The 21,992-nt window shown below is 62.7% G+C and overlaps 1 protein-coding gene across 1 annotated transcript in view; it reads right to left on the bottom strand.

Moving 5' to 3' along the window:
- INPP5A (inositol polyphosphate-5-phosphatase A) overlaps window positions 1–21,992 on the bottom strand; it is a gene marked incomplete at its 5' end in the record, with an annotated part of 175,497 nt that overhangs the window by 7,642 nt on the left and 145,863 nt on the right. The window contains 3 exons of the mRNA XM_040486937.1: window positions 7,503–7,576; window positions 14,866–14,940; window positions 15,044–15,139. Coding sequence (XP_040342871.1) covers window positions 7,503–7,576; window positions 14,866–14,940; window positions 15,044–15,139 — 245 coding nt within the window. The remainder of the gene's footprint in view (window positions 1–7,502; window positions 7,577–14,865; window positions 14,941–15,043; window positions 15,140–21,992) is intronic.

Here is a 21,992-nt window from a genome sequence, read left to right as displayed (position 1 = left end):
GGGTCAGGGGCCACAGGGTACGGCCCCTGGGCTGTGGGGAGGAGGGCAGTGCCCCCAAGACCAGGACACCTCTTGGGACCAGCCTCTTTCTCCTTTGGACTCCCCTATAGTCACATTGGACTGTGGTGGCCGGGTCCTGCCTGAGCACGGTGGGGTCGGGCCTGGGGCTCCCCTTTGGGCGCATGCGTTTTAGGGCCGAGGCGCAAGCTTCGCCGCCGCTCTGGGCCTTTCTGGCTCTTCTCTGGGGCTCATTCCAGCACCGCCGTGGGAGTCGTGACCACCCGTCAGGTCCTACCGTGCACAGGCGCCCCGCTGACAGATTTGTGTCCTGGCACAAACCCGGGCCTGTGGTGCAAACACTGGGCTTGGGCGCTGGGGTGTGTCCACGTGTGTGGGCGCTGTACGCAGCCCTAGATGAGACCCGAAGACCGTCAGGGGTCTGTGAAGGGGTTTCCTGTAGCGTCGGTGGCATCAGGTGTAGCTGAGCATCCAGGGTCATGTCTGAGCGTGTGAAATTCATCCAGCTTCCGTCCGGACTTTGTCTCAGCATTTAAGCCGGGCCACCACAGCCACCGGCTGCCCTCATGGCTGTCCCCACCCCGGACCTTTGCCCTGGCCAGCGGGCTTGCTCTAGTCCAGCAACTCGGCATGTTGTCCTTTGGAAACTCGGGGCAGATCCGTGTCAACCCCGACCCCCAGCTCAGTGGCAGCATGTTCCCGGACAGAGCCCGCCACCCGGCCTCGGCGAGCCCCCCCCCCGGCACCCAGGCGGGCTGACGTGTGCCAGGCGATGTCGCTCGTCCGTGGCCTCGGCCCAGCCAGGAACACACTCGTCCACGCTTGTCCTGCCGAGGAGGCTGGGGGGCAGTTGGCGTCTGGGTTCTTCACGAGGACGTTGTGACCAGTAGGACACAGGAGTGGCTGGTCCTCTCTCCTTCGTGTAGGTTTTAACTGCATTTGCTGCTTTGAGTCCTTAATCGAGGGAAGCGGTAATTCCCTGAGGGGCTGGGACCCGAGGCCCCTCTGTGGTCCAAGGGTGGGGGGCCCCGTGAGGCCGGGAGCCACTGGCTCAGGGCAGGCACACGTCCAGAAGCCTGATGGTCAAGGTACAGGCCTGACTCGGGTCTGGAGGCCACGGTGCCTGCCGGTGCCCACCCCGCGCATCTCCATGGACCACATCCAACCTGGGCCCAGAGACCCGCTGGACAGACGGACGTCCTGGCTCCTTCCCAGCCGCCAGGCCTGGCAGATGGCACCTCCTCCTCCTAACTGCACAACGTCACACAGATCGTTATGGATGAGAATCTACAGGTGGTCAAACTTTAAATCTGGCCCGGGAAGAATTCCGAAAAGAGCATCTTTATCCTTAATTTAAAACTAAATGCATCCGTTAAGATAGACAACCCCTCCGCTGGCCTGAAGCGGTGAGTTTAGCTCTGTTACATACGTTTCTTTTTTCTTTTTTTTTTTTTAAGCTACAATTTGATCTTATTCTGTAATTAATTCCTTCAGGAAAAACCTCTCCTTCCGGCCGTGGGGAGTTGGCCTCCGGGAAGGTATGGTCGTGTTTCTTCCCACTGCTTCCTCCGAAAAAGTAAATCACTTTGCAAACGTCTCAGGGGCAGACCCAGGTCACGTTTTCCTGTTCTCTCAATCAGCTTTATGTTAAAGTGTCACCCGCGCTGGGAAGGGCCCACACGTCCCCACGCGTCCCCCTGCACGACCCCTCATCTGGGGGGAGCCCTGCCGGCCCTCCGGCCACTGCCTGCAAAGTCACGGGTCGTGACCCCAGCAACGCCAACTAGTCACGTCTCCGGGTCCTGCACCACGCCTGGCGTCCGGCCTCACGCGCGCCACGATTGGAGATTTGTGTGCAGAGAGCGGTCTGGAGCCAGTCGCTGTCGTGTGGAGCTTTGCTTCAGTAGCAAGCATCCATCCCGCCACCGGTGGGCACTTGGGCTACTCCTGGTTTCTGGCTTGTCCTTAGGGGGTGGCGTGTGGGCCCCGGGGGTCCCCGAGACCCTTCGGGGAGCGTCTGTAAGGTAAAACCGCCTTCACGATCGCCCTAAGATGCCATCCAGCCTTCTCATGGTGCTGACGTTGCGCTGACGGGCGGGTGGCGTTCCTCAGTGTGGCTTCTGTGCAGCGGCCCCACGCCGAGAACCACGCGTGGTTACTGTACCGGCTCTCCAGACCGCGAGGCGGGATGTTTCGAGACGCGGCGGGACGAGATGGGACAGACAGGTTTCTGCCACGTGGCTGTTTCAGATCATTGTCATGGAACGGCTTTTTTTTTTTTTTTTTTTTGCTAGAAAGGCAGGAAGACTGTTGTCACTCAGACATGGGCATCAGACAGGAGTTTTCTCAAGAGGCCACGAAACGAGCCATTTTTCCTCTCCAGGAAAACATCCGAGAGAATTTTTGCCAGTGAGAAAATTCAAGCTTTCAAGCAGAACCCAGGAGTTTGGAGAACTGGTATCGGCCCCACGTGCCTGGCAGTGTGCCACGGTACACAGTGCTCTGCTCCGTGGCCCTGAGGCCACGCGGCAAGGGACACGCCGTCTCACAGCTGCCAACATCTGGGACGTCTGCACAATGTGGCACCCCAGGGGCTCCGAAGGACCAACCTGTGACGTCCCCAGTCGTGCACGTGGGCGGCCCCCTCCCACGGCAAAGAGCCGGCGGCTCACGGATGTGGTTTCAGCTCCACTCTACTGTCGGAGGGATGTTTACAGACCCGCGGACGCACCGTCCGGCAGGATGGGACTTCGTCGGGCTGGGCGCTGCCCCGGGCCTGGTGGGGGTCGCGGGCACCATCGCACAGCCCGGGGTGGGGCTGGAGGGCCCCCCGCGGTCCCTCTGCCTGCTCCCCCCCCCACCACCACCCCGGGGTGAGCAGCACACTGCCTCTCGACCACCGCCCACGGCCGGTCACTGCTGTGGTGGCCCCAGGGAAGGTGCTATGTGAGCTGTGCCTTCGGTGGAGAAGGACTGGAGAGTCTGTAAACCTCTGAATATCAGCACCTTTTCCAGCAAAGCGACAGCATTAAGTTCCAATCCGTTAGGACTGAAGTTGTGTTAGTCCGTGGAGAACGCTAACAAGCATCTTCGTGAAGAACCGCTCTCTCTCTCGTCGCGAGGCCCAGCTGCCGATGAGACGCCTGCGGGGCTCGCGGGTGGACGGCCAAGCTGGCGCTCTGCGCCGCCACCCACCTGCCACCCGGGGCCCTGGGGAGCCATCCCCGGAGCACGTCCTGCTCAGCATGGCGCTGCGGGAGGGCCAGAAACCGCGTGACCCGCGTGCCGGGCACTCACCACTTGGATAAAGGGCAGAGAGTACAGATACATTCTGGAAACCAGCCAGAGGCCACGGGAATGGATGTTCAGGGTTTGCGCTCTCGCACTGGCACAGGCACATGCCCTCAGATGCCGCCACGGTTCCCTGGTTCTGACGGACCGAAGCACACACGGGCCTCCCTGAGACCAACGACCTGACAGCCCCGGCTGCCCGGGCCCAGTCTTCACAGCCTTCCAGAAAGTACCGAGAGCAATAGCGAGTCCTGGCGAATACCCGAGAGCCGGGTGGGGGGATGAGAACACACGGCCTCGGAGACACAGGCAGTGCTTTGTCTGGACCTCCCGGCCGACCCGGAGCAGCCTGGGAAGTGAAAAGCGATGTTCACAAACTATACGTGTGTTGGGTAAAACCCTCCGGGCTGTGGAAAGGAACTGGTGTGGCACTTTGCGGTCAGTGAGGGGTCTCGTGTACAAGCCTGCCCTGCCCAGGCCGCGAGGACAAAGGCAGAAGGTGGGACGCTTTCCCTTCTGGGAACATCTTCACGGGACCCGGCCAACATCTGCAAACAGAAACCTCTGTCGGAGGGAATGAGTGTGGGGAACCCGAGCTGGTCATCCTTCGGTCCAGAACCCGTGTGCCGCGCTTCCCGAGGGGACCGGCCTCCACCAGAGTCCCCTCCCAGCAGGACAGCCGCCCTGTGGGTGGGGAGTGGCAGCTGGGGGGGGGTGCCTCGAGCTCACCCCCCACCCCCAGGCACCCCGGCACTGGAGAACGACAGCCCCCACTGACTGAGACGGGGGCCCTGTGGTCCAGCCTCAGACCCCATGCTGGGGACGGAGTTCCTGCCTCCTTCCCCAAGGGTGATGTCGTGTCCCTGGTCGGGCGGTGCCAGGAGTGTGGGACAAGAAGGAGCTGGACGAGAGGGCGGGACGCTTCAGGCCTGCCAATCTTCCGGAAGGCTCTGGCCCCAGAACAGGTGCTTCTGCGTTCAGGACTCAGCCAGCAGCGCTGCCTCTCCCTAGGCGGGGACAGGACAGCCGTGTCACCGAGCTCCTTCCTGCAGGCAGCACTCTGGGGCCTTCTCACCCTCTGCTCCAAGAGGGGACAGAGGACCGTGTGCGAGGAAACCACTCCGGGTCAGAAGCCCCCAACCGCTTCCAGCCGCGAGACTGCTCCATGCTGGTGGCTGTTCACAGTCCAGACACGCACACCCGCACCCAGGAGACAGCCCCCCCACGCTCACACCCCCACGCTCCCTGCCCGGGCAATGCACACTCTGTGCATATGCATCTTGCACGTGAACACACGCCCATGTACACTCATGCGCACACGATGTACAAGAACACACACCTGCCTCATGCACACCCGCCCCCTCGGATGTGCACACGCCACATACAGGCCCCTGGGTACACGCACCCGTGCACATGTGCACACCCAGCTCACACCCAACACCCACCTATACAAGACACACGCACACACCCAGACACACATCCCTAAACCCATACGTGCACACATACGAGCATGCGTGTGTACGAACCCCAGATCCACACTCCGTGTACATACACTACCCCCCATGCACACACGTGCACACACATCCACGCATTGTGGATGCTACGCGCATGCACAGTAACCTACATTCTGCACACACACTCCCATACCTACACACGTGCACACACGTGTGCTCTTACCTAAGTAACGCCCACCTGCATGCACACAACCTTCTGTTCACACCCCCACGTGTGCATGTCTGTGCCCGCTGCAGCCCATGCGGGCAATCGCCCATACATGGCTGCGCGTGAGCTCACACCCCACCGTGTGCACACACCCACCCGCACGCGGGCACGCACGCACACGCAGCATGCCTGAGACCACTTATCATACAGGAGAGACAGAATTCACCTGGCAGACATCAAACCTTACAGCCACCGTCCCCGACCACTGCCCGTTCTCTCCCCAGACTTTACGGGGGCTCATGCCCTCCCCACATGGTACAGCAGCTCCAAACCCCACACGGGGAACCCTGGTCACGCACATGGTTTCAAAAATACAGAGGAGCTAAAGGAGGAGGGGCCGTGTGTCTGGGGCAGTGGGGGAGGGGGGCAACATGGCACGTGACCCAGGCAGGGGGGAGGGGGACGACCCCGGGATCGGGGGAGGGGTGGACGATGGGGCAGCGGGGGGAGGGTGCCCTGGGCAGCATGGGGACCGGCCTTAAGAGCACTGGGTCGGTCTGTGCCAGAGCAGGTGCGGGGACTGCACTCAGATCACAAGGGTTTCAGACCCGGAGCTGGGCTCTGACGTTCCAGAGCTGCCGATTTCTTTAGGAAAACTCTTTCACCTCTCTTGTCCCACACGCCCATCTTGGGACACCACTGTGTTACTTCCTAATTAAAGGAAATCGACCTGTAATCGATCACTTAATAACTTAATCGACCAGCCAAGCAGCCCCTGCGCCTGTGAAGCCAGCACTGGTAGGACATCAGGTGTCCCCTCCTTTGTCACAGCTCCTGTCTCTAGCCAAAGCGAGCTCTCTGCCCCTAAGGGCTCAGGGGGCCCCGCAGGCCGCCCTGGATGGCCCAGGACACCACCTGCAGTGAGTGCCTTCTCAGGCATGTTCACAGTGCCAGGCTGGGGCAGGGACGCCTCTGGGCCGTCCTCCTCCCACACGTCATGGACCTTGCCGAGGGCAGGGTGAACCCGTCCCGTGTGCACAGCCGCCCCTCCCCAGGCCCTGGTGAACAGCGACCAGCACCCACGGGCGGCTCTCTGAAGTTCCTCCCACGTGGCACGAGATCACCCCCTTCTCCTGTCCAGGGGCGACAGAGGCCCCAGACGATCAGGCTGCCGGGCGGCGGCCGCTTTCCGGGGGACGCCTGTGCCCGCCCTGCCAGGAGCCACCAGCCCAGGACCCCACTGTTCTATGTGGCCATGTGAGGGCTGACGTCCTTCCAAAGTCTCGCCGTGTCTGGGGGGTGGCCAGGCGGGCATCTCTGCTGCTCCCCACCAGGGCACTGGCCACGAGGCCCTGTGAGCTCTGCACTCAGGAGAAACTCGAGAAGCAGACGCCAGCTCTAGGTGGCCGTGTCCACAAGGCCGTGGCCTCTACCCCAGGTGCCCCCAGGCCTCCTCCCTCCTCGCCAGCTCAACAAAGCCTGGAGAGAGACCCCGGAGGTTGTTCAAACAGGGGGCACTCGGGGGGCCTGGCCTACCACACCCGGGACGAGGCAGCGTGACAAACCCTAAGAATCTTGTCAGGTCTCAGGTGCATCTGGAAGGACATCTGACCGCACGTCACTATACCCGTGAGGGGTCGGGGCCGTGAGGAGACGTGCTTGGTCAGCACCCACCCACCGGGGAACTGCCAGGGCACCGACCAGGACCCAGTCCCTGACTCTCTGGTCCCCTGGAACTCCCGCCGTGGCCGTCTCGGCCGGAGCCTGGGCCCCAAGGTCAGAGGAACACCTGCCCGTGCCCTCGAGCCGCAGGAAGTCACTCGTCCAGTGGTCTGTGGGGCCCCCTTCCGGCTTCCACACGTGTGACTGAACTGTGGCACGGGGAAGGGAGGCCCCTCGCAGACGCACGAAGGGCTGTCTGGTTTTCGAGCTCGTTCTAGGAGCAGAGCTGTTAGGTCTGGTGATACTCCCCCCGTACCCCCCACCCTCCTACGTTAGAAAGCTTCTGGAATGTGCCCGGGATCTAAAAGCAGAGAGAGGGAGGAGAGGAGTCTGGGGACAGGGTCTCCATGTCTTGAGGGTGCCCTCCCCCCAGGATGCCCGGCCCACCCTCTGCTGGCCTCTCTTTGCCCCACGCCCTCTGAGAGCCTGGGTGCCTGTGTGGGCCGTGCCCCTCACGAGGGGATGGGGTGTCGTCGCTGTAGACCGCGAGATTCCATAAACATCGGAGTAAAACCCAGCGAAAGCTTCTCCGCCCGAGAAAGAGAAAACAGCCAAAAACTCACCCAACACACGACGTTGCGGAAAACCCTGAGGCTCCCAGAAAGACCCAGAACCCAGAGCAGCTGCCGGGGGCCCCCAGTGTGCCAGTCTGAGAAGGCAATACTTTGCGTGCTTAAAAACATCTTTTTGTTAAGGGAAGCTAGCAGAAGCTAACAAGCTCTTCTTGTCCTTAGCTGGCTGCTGGCTTCGGGCCGTGGAAGGGCAGGGAGAAGGGTTACCTGCTCGTCCGGCAAGCGGGTGCTCCTTACCTGGGAGGGAACGAGATGTCCAGTTCATACAGTCTGTCCTTAAAAACAGACAGCTCTTTGTCAAATTCTAAGAGCTAAAGAAAAGAAACAGAAAAACATAAGGTCACTTTGCTGTGCCGCACTGGCGGGGGGTGGGGGTGGGGGTGGGGGTCAGTCCGCTGCAGGGAGCCACGGAACCCGCGGGAAACACGCCTGGCGGACCGACTGGACCTGTGCGGGAAGCCCTGCCGATGGCCGCCCATTGGTGTCCCTGGAGAGGCCACGGGTGCCCAGGAGGCCCTTCTCAAAACCACGAGGGGCAGCAGACAGCACAGCCACAGGCCACGGCGGCGGCCCGCAGGGCAGACACAGTTCTTTGTTTTGCCCGAGCTAAGTCACGGAGCGAGCCACGTGGACCTTGCACCGGAGTGTGATTAAAAATGGCCACAGGGCGCCGGGGTGGCTCAGCCGGTTAAGCGTCCGACTCGATTCCGGCTCAGGTCACGTTCTCACGATTCCCACGACTGAGCTCCGTGTCGGGTTCTGTGCGGACGGTGCCGAGCCTGCTTGGGATTCTCTCTCTCTCTCTCTCTCTCTCTCTCTCTCTCTCCCTCTCTCTGCCCCTCCCCTGCTCACTCTGTCTCTCTCAAAATAAATAAACGTTAAAAAAAATGTTTGTTAAAAAAGAACGGCCGAGTCGGCACACCGGGGGGACCCCAAGAGCACACGTGGGCAGGGAGCACGGTTCCTGCTTGCGGAGGACAGAGTCCTGCCCCGCAGACTCCTCGGAACCAAAGCCCGCCCTCCCCCGGGGAGGCAGGGGTGCCACCGGTGGCCCAGCCACGCTGGCTGTGCCAAGGCTGCGCTGCCCACAGCTTCCGGACATGCGCGTAAGTCGCGTCCCCACGCAGCCCGGCCCCCGCCCGAGCACCCGCGCCCGGTGCTCTCCTCGCGTGGGCCAGAGGGCGACACCCGGACGGAGCTGTCGTGGGGCTGTGGGGTGGGAGGGTAACCAGTCCCCTTGCACACACACTCGACCGCACCTCACACACGTTCCTGCTGAAGCCTGCACGCTCACAGACACCAGCCTCAGACCCCGCCTGGGGAGGCTCGGATGCCGGGGGTCGGGGGCCCGGATCCCCCGGGAGCCACTCACGGGCCCACATCCGCCGAGCACGACCCTGCTCAGCGAGGCCCCAACGGGCATGGGGCTGAGGGCCCCCGGGGGGAGGGGAGGCACAGGGAGGCGGGCGGAGGACCATGTGGGGAGGGGAAGCTTGTGGGAGGGCACGGGGGCTTGGCTTCCAGGGCACCACATGGCCTTGCTGCCCCCACATCAGGGGGAAACTCTAGCTCTTCTTCCAGAGTGGGCTCCAGGCCAAGCCGTTTCCAGGAAGTTCCTGAGTCGGGTCCTCAGTGGAGCCGGGGATAGAGGAAGTCTTCAGGGAGAGAGAGACACTCCCTGGGGCCTGGACAAGGCCTGCACTTACACACACGTTTACACGTATGTCTGTGCTGGTAGACACACTCGTATTTACACACGCACACTCACACGACTATAGTGTGGCTCCCGTAGATTACCCTGGTGCTTGAATTCTTGGCCTTCCCGGGTCAGAGGCAGGCCCCGCGTGCGGGGGGGCACGGGGGCGCTCGGGGTGGCTGCTGGCTTCATGCAGGTCCCGTGTGCAAGGGAGAGGAGCCAGCCTACCCGAGGCCACGAACCGGGGTTCCGGAAAGGACCCGTGCGTCTGCAGAAGTTTGGCCACGGCTGACGGGCGGTTCAAGGAGACGTCGACGGCACGTTCCTTTCCACACGGTGACTCTTTTCAGCCGCAGAGCCAGCCAACCTGCTGGTCCCCCCAACCCAGCTGACTCTTAGAGAAACGCAGCATGGCAGTCAGAGATGCCGCGAGACCCTCCCTGTCCCCCGGTGGCCACGCCCTGGACGGCCGTGTCCCGCGAACCCTGTGCACGCACGTGTCCACAAAGAACAGCCCGCGTCGGGGGACACTGGCGTTCCTGCGCCTCCCTCCCGCCGCGGGTTCCCAACTCCGCCCGGCGCGAGTCCCTGGGCTTCTCTGGCCACGGGCCCTCGCTGCTCCTCTGGGGTCAGGGTGCCGCTGCCCGGCGCCAGCATCCTTCTCGAGGGTGACCCGCCGTGCTCCTCAGTAGCTCCGCATCATCTCTTCCCGTCTGGTGTCCTGCTGTTTCTCGTGGACACATCCTTCTCCTGAGGACTCACCTCCCGCGGTTCCAACCTCCGCTCGCCAAACGTGGCCTCCCACGGCCTCACGCCGCTTTCTGCCCCCACCCCCACCCGTGCTGCCCCGGTCGCAGGTGCCGTACCTCCTTGCGCCCTCAGGCTGTGTCGCCACGAATTCGCCGGTGGGGACTTCAGTGGTAACACTGCCACGAGTTCTGTGTGGTTTTTAATCTGCCAGCTTCTTTCAGAGTGTGTTTATTTGCTTCTGATTCCTTCAAGTTTTCAGTCCTATTAAATACTCTTATTTTGTGATTTCTATCAGTTATTTAAACGTCTGGTGTTCTCAGAGGTGCACCAGCCCCCCCCCCCCCGCCCGGCTTGTGTCTCTGGACCGCAAGCTCGTCTTCCGTGGACCTTCACCTGGGGGGGCAGTAAACGTGGCGCCCGCCCTCCATCAGACAGCCGTGCGCATCGAAGAATCGGAGGCGAGGGGCCAGGCGCTCAGATGCAAATACTCAGAACGTTCGGTCGTGAGCTGCAAGACGTTGCTCACGCTTTGGAGGGCACTCAGGGATGGCCCGGTGTCTCCCGGGCCCAACCCCACCACTAGGACGCAGGCAGTGACCGCGCCCGATGGCCCGGTGCTCACGGCGGCCGCAGCGTCTTCCAGAGCCTCGGTCACATCCGGTGCTCCCTCCCTCCAGGTGACAGCGGCGATGTCTCCCGTGCTCCCCGTGTGGCGCCACGTCTGGACTCTCTCGCACCGGTCCGCCTCCGTCCCCAACAGCCCGCGAGCCCCACGGGGGCATCTGTCGGTTCTGGACCCAGAACACAGCCCGGCTCCAAACGGCGCCCAGTTAGTAGCCCCAGGAATCTATTTCACAAAAGTCCAAAAATGGTTTCGAAAGTTGTCTCGGGAAACGAGAAACTATACCTGTGCCCGGATTTCTTCCATGAGAGGGGTCTTCTCTTCCCTTCACCGCGAGATGCCCCCCGTTGCCACCCACAAAACCGCGTCCCTAACGGAGAGACGGCTGCTCGCCGGCCACAAGACCCCTGGCTGCGCAGAGCCGCCGTCCCTTGCCAGCAAGGGTTTCGTTCACGCGCACGCACGCAGGTGCTCGTTCTGTTCTGGTTTTGTCTGGCTGTGTCAGGAGACGGCGGACCAGAGTGGCCGTGGGGACGCTGACCACCCTCACTCTGCTGTGACGGCGGGGGGCTCCCGGGGCCCCATGGCCAGCCCCAGGGACACCAAGGGGCTGAAGGGGAGCGCGACGGCACACCGCGTGTGGGTGCCTGGGTGCACGTGAGCGCATGCGTGTGAGCGAGCGGCCTTCACCTGTCGCCTACTGAACATCCTCCGTGTTGTGCCGCCTCAGAAAGGGCCCCTGGAAGCCTTGCTGGGCCCTGCACCCCCTCGGTGGCCAGACCTGCCCAGAGGGCGTCCACGTGGGCAGCGTCCGCAGATGCCCTGTGAGGGGTCTGCAGGAACCTGCACACACACGGGCACACTCACGCACGTGCACACGCTCCAATAAGCACAACTTGCAGCAGGCGATGAGACCCTGGAAAACCCTGGCATGAGGTGTGGTCATGGCTCTGCGTGCTGACAGGCGGGTGGCAGCATCTGGGGAGGGAGCCACTTGGACAGCCACGCTTCTCTGGCTAAGGGTGTGAAGTAAAATTGAAACTGGGAAGCATCTGGTTTGGAAAGAGCGTGAATCTTCCAGCTGCCAACGAAGTGACAGAGCCCGTCTGGGAGGAGCCCTCACCTCCAGGGTCTCCGTGGGCGAGGCGCCCGCACGCTGGCCCCTGTGCTGAAAGGGACTCCTTGGGGAGCACCGCCCGTAACGCACCCATCTGCCTGCTAACCTGCCTGCCTGTCCACGTGGAGACGTTCCGGAGCGCGAGCATGCTCTCACGCCAGGTCAACACGTACTTACGAAGCCTCTGCTGCGCGTCGGGGTCTCTGCCAGACAGACACTCTAGCGAAGGGCAAGGCCAACACCCGCCAGGCCGGGGCGCCCCTGGGCTGTCTGACACTGGCGGGGGCGGGGCACAGGTTAGTCCCATATCCGTGCACACAGCTGTAGCCCCGTGTGGCCCACGTCCTGCCCCGCACGGTCACAAACCCCGATCTGCTGCTTCGGGTCCCCGGCCGGCTGCCAGGTTTCTGGGATGCTCCCTCGTGGGGCCAGCGTGGGGCCAGCGAGGGGGGACCGCGTCTGGGGGACCGCGTCTGGGGCTCCGCGACGGCCACGGGGCAAACTCCAGCTGTGAGAGGTTCCTGATTAGAAATTACGTGGCATTTCTGTTGAAACGATAATTTGTATCTCTTTGAGATTTTTCACTAACACGATAACCAATTTCACATGTATCTTAAACATTCTTCTTGATTACAAAGTGAAAAACAGCTCAGGGCGTGTGTGGACAATGATAAAGGGCCTGGCGGATCGTCCGTATCTGTCAGGGCTGCACAAATCCCACTGTTACTGCAGAGACACCGCGCTGATAGAGAAAAAAGAGCCCGGAAAATCAATGCGCCTTGAGCTGAGCAGTTGCTAAACACACAGAAAACATCTCTATCCAACAGGCCAAGCGCTGTGAAAATTCCCAAGCCCTGCCCTGGGACAGCCGAGGAAAATTTAATCTCTCCAAATCCTCACCAGGGCACTCCATCCTGCAGCCCTGACAGCCACACTTATAATTAATTATACAATTTCGATGGGAATATCGACTAAACAAAGCTATAAATCATAGAAAAAGTCAATAGGCATGGACACATTCAATCATGTCCCGGCCAATGATTACTACTCTTAAAATACAATAATTATTTCCAGAAGCCAGCTTGAATTAAATTTCTGTCAGACGGGTACAAGACCGGTGCTTGATGAAGGGCGCGATGGATTTTGGGGCCGCGTCCGGCGCAGGCACATCCATCCTGAGGACGGGTAGTTTGTCCCGTGGCCGTGGGGCTGCGTGCCTTGCCGCGGCGGTGGCATGGCTCGTCACACCATTTATCTTGTCCCCCGCGGCCAGACCCGACGACCCTACTTCCTGTGCGTGAGTGACGCGGAGGCGGCGTTTCAACGTGCCGGGTCGCGGCCAGGGGCACGGGCATCAGCGTGACCCTGCCAGGTGTCTCCGAAGGCACGGAGCCCCCGAGGCCCGCAGCAGGGGGGCGGTGTGGCCGGCCACCCAAGCCTGGAGGAGCCAGGCAGATGCCCCGTGGAGGCCCCGGGCCCGGGCGCGCCTCCTGACACGTGAGATTCCTGACAGACACGACGAAGGGGCACGTGGGGTCTTCCACAAAACACCATGTGGAAACCTATTCTAACTCTGTGCTGCATTTTTAAATCTTTGAAATTCAAACGTTCCCCTGAACGTTCGAACTAATCTTCCTCCCTCTTAAGAAGTTTCATATGTGGATAAATACGGAAATAAAAATTATTATGTCCGACAGTGACAACACTTGTCATTTCTAACGGCAGTACCGTGAGCTCTGTCCAGATGTCAGCTCTGTCCATGATGTGGGTCCGTGTGCACTGGCCCCCCATTTCCAGAACACACGCCGTCTCCCAGGCCCCCCGCGCCGCCCTGGCTCAGACCCCACGGGACGTCCTTCTCACCCATCTCCTGCTCCTTCCCGAACGGTCCGGTCCCTGGCTGCCCCCGTGCCAGCCCCGCGTCCATGTGTCCACTGCTGGACCCTCGGCTTTGATACTTCCCTGGTGGCCTCACTGCCCTCCCGCTCCGAGGTGTTGCCTCTGCAGCAGGGGCCCCTGAAAGCCCACCCTGACTCTGAGCTCAAGAAGTCACACAGCTGCCCAGAAACAGCATGGCATGCCCAGTCTCCCGGGCACTTCACCACAACAGTGCCTCGGGCTCCCCTGTGCCCCCAGGTCCCCGGGCCCGGACATCACAGGGGTGCTGTCCTCTTAGGTGCAGACGGCAGGCAGGACACGGTCCTTACCCTGGTGCTTCCCACCCAGGGAAGCAGCCTGGGCTGTAAGCGTCCGCGTGCTGAGCTGGGCGCTGCAGAGGCTGCGGAGGGAGAGTCACCTTGCCTGGGCCTGAGGCCCCTCGAGGACGTGACATGTGGTCTGGCCAGGCCCGAAGGGCAGAGCCCCCGCTGGGACAGGCTGGTGGGAGGAGCAGAGCATCTGCTGGGTCCCCTGCACAGGGCGTGGGGCTGGGGGAGCACACAGAGGCTCACCGGAGGCCTGTGGCTGTGGGCCTGGAGCTGAGGCCTGACTCTCTGTGCAGGAGACAAGCCCCTGGCTGGGCTCTGGGCTCGGGGCGCGCTGGGTGGGCTCCTGCGGCGGGCGAGAGGCAGTGGCCCCGGGCTGGTGGGGACAGACGAGGGGACAGGGACGGGGGCAGTGCCTGTCGCCCGGCACTGACACGGGCAGAGCTCCACTTGCTCTGAGGGGAAACTGAGGCAGAGGTGCAGCCCACGCTCAGCACGGCTGGGCTCCCAGAGGCAGAGAGGTGAGAACAGGGATGGTGGGCGGGGCCCACGGTCCAAGCACCACCCCCAGGCTTTGGCAGAAAGACGTCCCTGACATGGTCCCAGGGGTCTCGGAGGCACGGGGGCCGGACCGCCAGGGTGCGGGCAGACTGGGAGCTGAACAGGGGTGGGGGGGTGGGCAGCTGTGCACAGAGCCTCTACGGAGCGGGGTGGGGGGAGGGAGAGCACGAAGGACAGAGGGCGGGCAGGTGCCCCACTCAGGGCCCGCCCCTGCGCCACGGAACCCCGGGGGCCTGGAACCGGCCACACGGGGGACGCTTAGGCCTTGGAGACTGGCAAACACCACACGTCACCTGTTGGTCTACACGAAACAGACACCGATAAGCACGTGACAAACAGGCGCTGATCCCGTCACGCGAGTCTGGTCGCCCCGCACGGCCTCTCCGGACTCTGCAGGGCACTCGGTGGCTTCGGGGAAGAGGGCGGTTCCCTCGGGACCAGGGCTCCACCGACTGGTTTGAGATGCACGTTTCATGCACACGCCCTTGGTTTTGCACACGTGCACACGCACAGCCACGGAGACGCCCGGTCAGGTGCGTCAGCCGGCTGAGCCCCTGGGGCGCCGCCCACACAGGGGCCGCCCGGGCCGCCCAACAACCAGGCGCTGGGCCAGCAGCCGCAGCCCGGGGACAGGGGACAGCGGGGCTCACCGCGGTGCCGTTGTTGTCGCGGAAAACCTCCTGGTTGAAGTAGTGGAAGACTTTCTTTTCCAGCTGAAGCATCACCTGGAAAAGAGAAGTGCACGCCAGTGTGGGCGGAGCAGAGACAGCGCCTCCCGCACAGTCCAGAGAGCCCAGCTCCAGGGGCCACGGTTGAGGACTCTCTTACCTTCCGGTCGTTGTCCGACTCGCGGAATATCAGCTTCACCACCTCGTTGGTGTCGGCGGCCCGGACTGTCTGCATCGTGGCCTGTGTGCAGAGAGTCTGGGAAAGACACAGAAGGGACTCAGTCCCCGCAGAGAGGGGCCCGCAGCCCTTGTCCCCTGAAAGCAATCAGCACACCTCCTGGCCTCTCCCCCCTGCCCTGTCCTTTCCAGGCTGCTTCCGCCTGGCTCTGCACGTCCCCGGAAAGGGACCACGGGCCCGCCACACGGGAGCGGGAGCACGACCAGCTGACCAGGCACACTCTCCAAGGGCAGGCCTGTCGGGAAGTGCCGTGCACCTCTGGCGGCCCCGGCCTCCCTGCCCATCTCTGTTCCCCGTGCTGCCCCCGAGCCGGCGGGGCCTGGACCCTAGATCTGCCGGAGACTTCACTGAAATCAGCATGAGCAGCGGAGGGGCGGGGAGGTCTCTGCCCTTCACGGTGTCCCCACAGCAGGCTGCCTCAGGTGGGCAGTGGGACAGGACCCGGAAGGCAACGCCAGGGAGCACAGAGGCCACGCTGGGTTTTTGGGTCACCCCCAGGGCCGCAAGGCTGGGACACTCCCCACAGCACACCCCAGCTCATGGACTAAGTTAAATCCAGGCTTGCCGAGAAAACTCCTCTAGTGTCAAGCTGAGTATGAGGCAGGAAAGGTGTGGATGGGTGCAGGACACAGGAGACCCCCACCCAGCAGGGCAAGCCTGCTCTGGGCAGTGAGAAGTCGCAGGCTGGGTCACGGGTACTTAGGAATATGTTCAACAAAAGAGGTTCGGGATGTGCTGAAAGGATAGACCTTCACGGGAGAGGACAGAGGACTGGGGAGCTGGCCCCCACCCCGTGCGGCGGATGACGCTCTTTCCTCGTGGGAAGGTCCCGTCACCAGGGTCCATGTGCACAACGTGTCCAGGAAGGGCAGCTGGAGGCAGAAGGCAGAGCCGAAGCTGCCTGGGGGCGGCCAAGGAGAGTCCACCCCGGACCGAGGCCTGTCTGTAAACCACACCTCAACGGAGCCGCTCTCTAAAACGTGACTCGATGACTTTTATTTAAGAAAGAACACTGCAGGAAAACAACGAATTCTGACTTTTTGAACACATCCTCCACGGAAGGCCTTTGCGAAGCTGGACACACATCCCCCAGGGGAGAGTGGCGCCAGCCCGGAGAGGCCCACCGAAGGGCCGGTTCTGGTGGAGGGGGCAGGGACCCCCGGGACGAGCCCCCCATCCCCTCTGCAGACCCCTCCCAGGTTTGCTGGGGACACACACACACACACACACACCGCCCAGCATGCGGCAGGGGAGGCAGCGGCCACCACCACCGTCCCCAGAGCGTACTCCAGGACAGGCCATTGACATTCAGAGCACAGATCAGTTAGGCAGGTCAAGCCCCCAAAGTGGCTTTTGGACTCATGTGTCACAAATCAGTCTGGCCGCCTTGAAGCGGTGAGGATTAGAACAAGCACAGAAGAATCTGGAGCAGAGCACGGCCACCCGGCCGCCCCAGTCCTCGGAGGTCCAGCTGCATCCAGATGCTAATGCGCTTAAGTGGCTTAAGCACTTCCGTGAATGGGGGAGGGCCCCCCGGGCGGGCAGACGGCCATTGTGGCCACCCCAGGACGCGATTCAGGGGATTCTCCCTTCTTCTCCCAAAGGCACCTGCTAGAAACTTTTTAAAGAAATTGCTTTATCTGTTATTGTTTCGGGCGGGCTCCCAAAGGATCAACATCTGATCAGCCCAGGCTCTCTGAGAGGGCCGCCCTGTGCCTCCTGCTCTCCGGCCCTTTCTCTGCACCCTCCCGTGGAGCCACCACATTCAAGGGGTTTTAAAGAAGTGATCAGGCCTGGCCGCGGCCTCGCCTCAGCTTTCAATCCGCAGTCATGGCCAATCATGCAGAAACGTGCCGGGGCCTTTCCGCTTGCCTCCTCATGGAAGGGGTTTTTCTTTTGAAAGGAGAAAAAGAAATGCCCCAAATGCTATTTCTACAGAGCCATCCAAGATTTATTTCATTATCAGCAGCCACACGAAGGAGCGCCAGACAGGACGTTCCTGCAGTCTGTCCTCTCGGCACTCGAGCACCTGATTTTTGTCTTGGAATCTCGCGGGGCCGCTGTCGCCAAGGACGCCCACCTGTCGTGTGGCTAAGGAAACTCCCGTGTTTCTTCGCAGTGTGGTAACTTTTGAGGTAGGCTGCCGGGACGGGGTGTCCCCAGGACCCGGACCCCAGTGTCAGCCCAGAGGGCCACTGCCAGTGTTTTCTGTGAATCCTGTCATTCACAGCCTACCTGACTGGCCCAGTCCTCCCCCGTGGTCCAAAACTCTACCAAAGGCAGCACGTGTGGACCCTTCCGGCCGGGCCATCCGACACCGTCTCGCAGAACCCACCCTCTACCCTCTGCTGCAGACAGAAGGACCCTGCGGTCCATGGCAGCAGGGACAGGGCGCGGGCGGAGCTCAGTCCCCACTTCGAGCACCAGCTACACAGGCACCTGACACCTGCAGGGCAGAGCTCCAGAGCCGAGGGGCTCGGGGATTCCCGGGAATGCCGGCCGGTCCTGGACCGGGCGGCTCAGCAAAGTCCCCAGTTTGAGTCTCCTTCTGGGCCTTACTGAGCAAAGCCTGATCTGGGGGCAGCTTGGGATGGGATACGCCTGTCAGGAAGGACGTTCCAAAGTTCCGCGCGGTACGTTTCAGTCTGTGTTGGTAAGAAGCACACAGAACAAAAACGTATAAACGTAAATTTAAAAAACTCCATCAGGAACAGAGCCTGAAGCAGAGTCTGCGAAGTTTCCCTGTTTGGACGGCTCAGTGTGTGAACTGAAGTAAAAGCCGGGATGCTGGGCTGTGTCCACCCCGAGAGGCGTCAGAAGGGCCGAGGCTTCCAGCTGCACGGACGACGGCCGTGACGCTCCCGCCCGGCCGTAAATGTGGCTTCTGAGCAGGTTCCCCTCAGGTGGCAGTCCCTCATCCAGGGACTGTGGCCGGGAGGGGGCGGAGGGGCAGGACGGCCAGCACTCACTTCCACCGTGCGGTTTCCCCAGAGTGTGTCCGCTGGACATAAATCCCCGGTCCTGCCTCTGTCGGCGAGGCCCGCGTGGACGGGAACACGAGTTTGGTCTCGCTCTGCCCCGCAGATTCAGGAGGAGCCCCCCGGGGAGCGGGCAGGGGTCTCGGTCTCCCTCAGGCTCACAAGGATCCCCACCCCTGGCCCAGGCCCGCACACGGACCCCGCCGTGCATGTTCAGATGCCGCTCGGGGTCACGGCACGGGCCGCTCTGGGATGCGGTGGGGGTGAGCCTGGGGTCAGCAGGCCCCTCGTCAGGGCCAGGACGCCCCACCCCCAGAGCTTGTGCGGGAGCCGCCGAAGCCACCGTGGCTGCAGGAACCACAGCCGAGCTCCCGGGGACTAGGGTCCTCACGCCTGGAAAGGCCTCCTCCAATGGCCCGCGTGTCCTGTGTCCTGGCAGTCGGTGGGCACAGTCCCATCTCCGAGTTTTGACACAAGCCACCTCTTTGTTGGTGGGCCACGCCCTCCCTTCTGGCCACCGAGCCCACCTGCCAGCGAGGGCTGGGACCCACCGAAGGCCACCAGCACACGGCAGGTTCTCAGCAGACGGCCTGCCCGACCTGCCCGGAGCCTCCCGAGGAGGCCCGCTCCCCTGTGCTGGGCAGGCAGAGCCACGGGACCAGGACCACAAGGTCCCGGAGGCACCTCAGGGAGCAGGAGGGCCGCCACACAAATTCATCACCGTGGCCTCCTGACCTGGCCACTGGCCACTGGCCACTGGCCCCAGCAAAGCCCATCCCACATCTGCACCAAGGGGGCAGGGGCTCCTGGCACCAGCCGGTATCTCACAGAGGCCAGATGCTCGCCGTCTGGAGGCGTGAGCAGGGCCGTTGTCTAGGGGTCCACAAAGAGGTGGGGGCAGGTTTTCATCCTGACTTCGGTCGGCAACGAAAACCAGCCAGGCCAGATGTCTGCTGACCGTTGAACGTGCGGGGCGCGGACGGCGGTGCCCGGGCCGGGACCCCTCGAAAGGCCCCTGCCTTCCCTCCCTCCGCGCAGGGGCGAGACCACCACGGGCTGAACTGAGTGGATGCGGCCACGAGGCCAGCTGCGGCCCCACACAGACACAGTACAGGCAGGACTGTGGGAAACAGTCCAGCAAAATCTGAAGGAATCAGGCTACGGCCGCGGGAAGCAGACTTCCCTGTTTTCACACCCAGACCCTCAGGAGGAGGCACTGTGGCCTGGGAGAGCCTCACACCGCAGAACGGGCTTGGTGGGGGCACCCTGCACCTGCCGGCCCCCCCACCTGGCGCTCCCGGGCGAGGCTCCCAAGGTGTGAGCTAACCCAGCCTTAGCCACTTACGAGCCTCATCCCAGCAACAAGGAGAAAGGAGTAACCCATCCGGAGAAAGTGACGGTGGAGGGAAGTGTGCATCTGGCACATCTCAGACATCAGTAACAACAGAGAAGGGAGCAGAGAAGGAGAAGAAAGGAGGGAGTGAGGAGGGGGCAGGAGGAGGGAGAAGGAGGGAGGAGGGAGCGGGAGGAGGAGGAGGGAGGAGGCAGGAGGGAGGACGGAGCAGGAGGGCAGAGGGTGGGGGAGAAGCCCTGGGGCCTGCCCCAGCCGTGTGCCCAGGGACTCGGGAGGACGCTCCCTCCTCACTGGCGGCCTGGCCTCGGTGAGCCGGTGGGTGGGCTTGAAGAGACATGTGCCCCGTGGTTCACACCTCTCCCCGGAACCGCGGCCCTGCCGCTGCTTTCGCCGGCTGACAGCCTGGTGCGGGACATGCAGACCCTTGTGAAACCGGAAACGAAGGAGCGCCCCAGTCTAATTTCAGCCCCAGACGCTCATGGCTGAGTCTGGCCAAGGCGACAGAAGTCTGCAGAAGAAACGGACTGAAAACGCCTCCGGCCTTCCAAGGAGGGTCAAGGAGCCGGGAGCAGGGAGGCCCCACGGGCATCGTGAGTCTCAGGGACATGCTTCCTTTGGCCGGCGGGCTCTCTGGCACGTCACGGACCACAGAGTCGGGAGGAGGACCGGAGCCGGCTGACCTCCAGGGCTGGGGGTGCAGCACCAGCCTCCGCGGGCGGGCCAGTGCCTCTCAGGGTCAGCTGCGGGGCCCGTGCCACCGTCCCCAGGACCCTTCCCGGGACCCTCCTGACAAACAGCTGCAGTGAACCGGCAGCAAAGCCATGCTACGGAGGCACAGAGTGAAGCGAAGTGCCCGAGGCGGCCTCTGGGGTCAGGGAGGGGCTGCGGATGCCTCCGGAAGCCAGGAGGTGCAGGGCAGGGAACACAGTGCAGGAAGTTGGAGCCACTGTAAGGAACCAGCCTCTGCTGCCCAGAAAGGGGTGTGGACCCGGGGCCTGGATGAACCCAGAAACGGGCAGGTGCCCGCGCACGGCCTTCTCCAGGGGCCCAGAGCTCCGTGTGCTCACAGGGGGACTTCCTCCACGGAAACGGCACGTCTCAGCCCTGTCTGCAGGCCCCACGCACGTGCCCGGGGGCCCCTCACCTCCAGGAGTGGGGGCTCGTCTGACGGACCCGAGACCGGGATGCTGAGCTCCCACTGGCGACCCTAGCCGGGATTCACCCGGGCCCAGGGGGCGATCTCACAGCCCCTCCAAGGGGTCCGCCCACGTTCGGAATGGGGTATCTGTGGTGCTGGAGCCACGTCAGCCACACGGTTGGCATGAGCGCGCACCCGACCCAGCGCCTCCTTCCCCCTTGTGTACCTGCGTCCGGCAGGGACGGGCGTGGAACCCCCACGTGAGACCCCATTCGCCTGCTCTGTGCTGTGTGTCCAGCAAGAACCAGGCTGAGAATGGCTTGCACTCAGGTCGCCGGCACGGAGCTGCTCCCCAGCCCTGGGACGGTCTGCTCCCGTTCCCTGGGACCGGAATCTTGGGGTTCCTCGCCCCCGCCCCCAGATCACACAGATGTCAGGGAAAGCGGTTCCCTCAGCAGCCAGCACGCGGCGCAGGCCGCCTTCCCCGAAAAACCATCGACCGGAGGCATGTCAGCGAGACCCGCCCACCGCCCCATCGTTCTTGCCATTCAGTTGGCGGCTGAAAATAAAGAGGGGGCTGAGTGCCCAACGTCCAGCCGGCCCCTCTCATGGAGCAGTCGCCGCAGAACAGGAAACGCTCCCAAAAGGTAGTTCACAAAGGCCCCTGGATGCATTCCACAGATTCTCCTTAAAACGAGTTAACGGAGAATCATTACCTTTTAAAACTGAAGTTTTCAAACGACTCTAGAAAACAGCTGGCTCGAGACAATAAACGTCATCTCGTGACACGGACGGTTCTCCCAGAGGCGCTGGCCGCAAGGGGCCCACACGATGTCCTGGAACTTGCCCCTGGCCGCCTGCACACACCTCTCCGAGTCAGGGGTACAGGGGCCTCCGAACCCACCAACGGGTCATCCCGGGGTGGGGGCCCTAGCATCCCACACGGGCTCTCTGCCAAGTAGGGGCAGAGAATTAGAGCATCAGGTTTCACAGACATCCCCGTGCCCTGGACATCCATCTAAGTGCCAGGGACACAAGATAAGCATTGTCAGTCCCACGAGATTAACGTTCTCTGGTGATTCGCATCTGCAGACATCGTACTGAGTCCCGAGAGTACGCGAGGGCTTGACGGGAGGCACCACTGAATCACGGCTCTGAAGGTTCTGGAATGGAAACTGGCGGCTTTAAAACTTGCCTTGGTCCCTGGCAACCTACGCATCTGAGGGAAAGAGCTCAGGAAAGAGCCTCTCGCCCAACGCTCTCTGACCGTCCCCGCTGGGGGAGGGTTCACACGGCACCGCAGAGAACGAGCGCGGAGAAGCCGCCCCCCCTCCCCGCCTCGGCAGGGTGAGCGGAGCCCCTGCAGGTGAAGCCCCCCCCCCCCCCCCCCCCCCAGCGGAG

Source organism: Herpailurus yagouaroundi, unplaced genomic scaffold (genome assembly GCF_014898765.1).
Source record: "Herpailurus yagouaroundi ecotype Mexico unplaced genomic scaffold, PumYag 163, whole genome shotgun sequence".
Taxonomy (NCBI): Eukaryota; Metazoa; Chordata; class Mammalia; order Carnivora; family Felidae; genus Herpailurus; species Herpailurus yagouaroundi.
The sequence above is the reverse complement of the archived record's forward strand: the minus strand, read 5'-3'. Positions and strand labels throughout refer to the sequence as shown.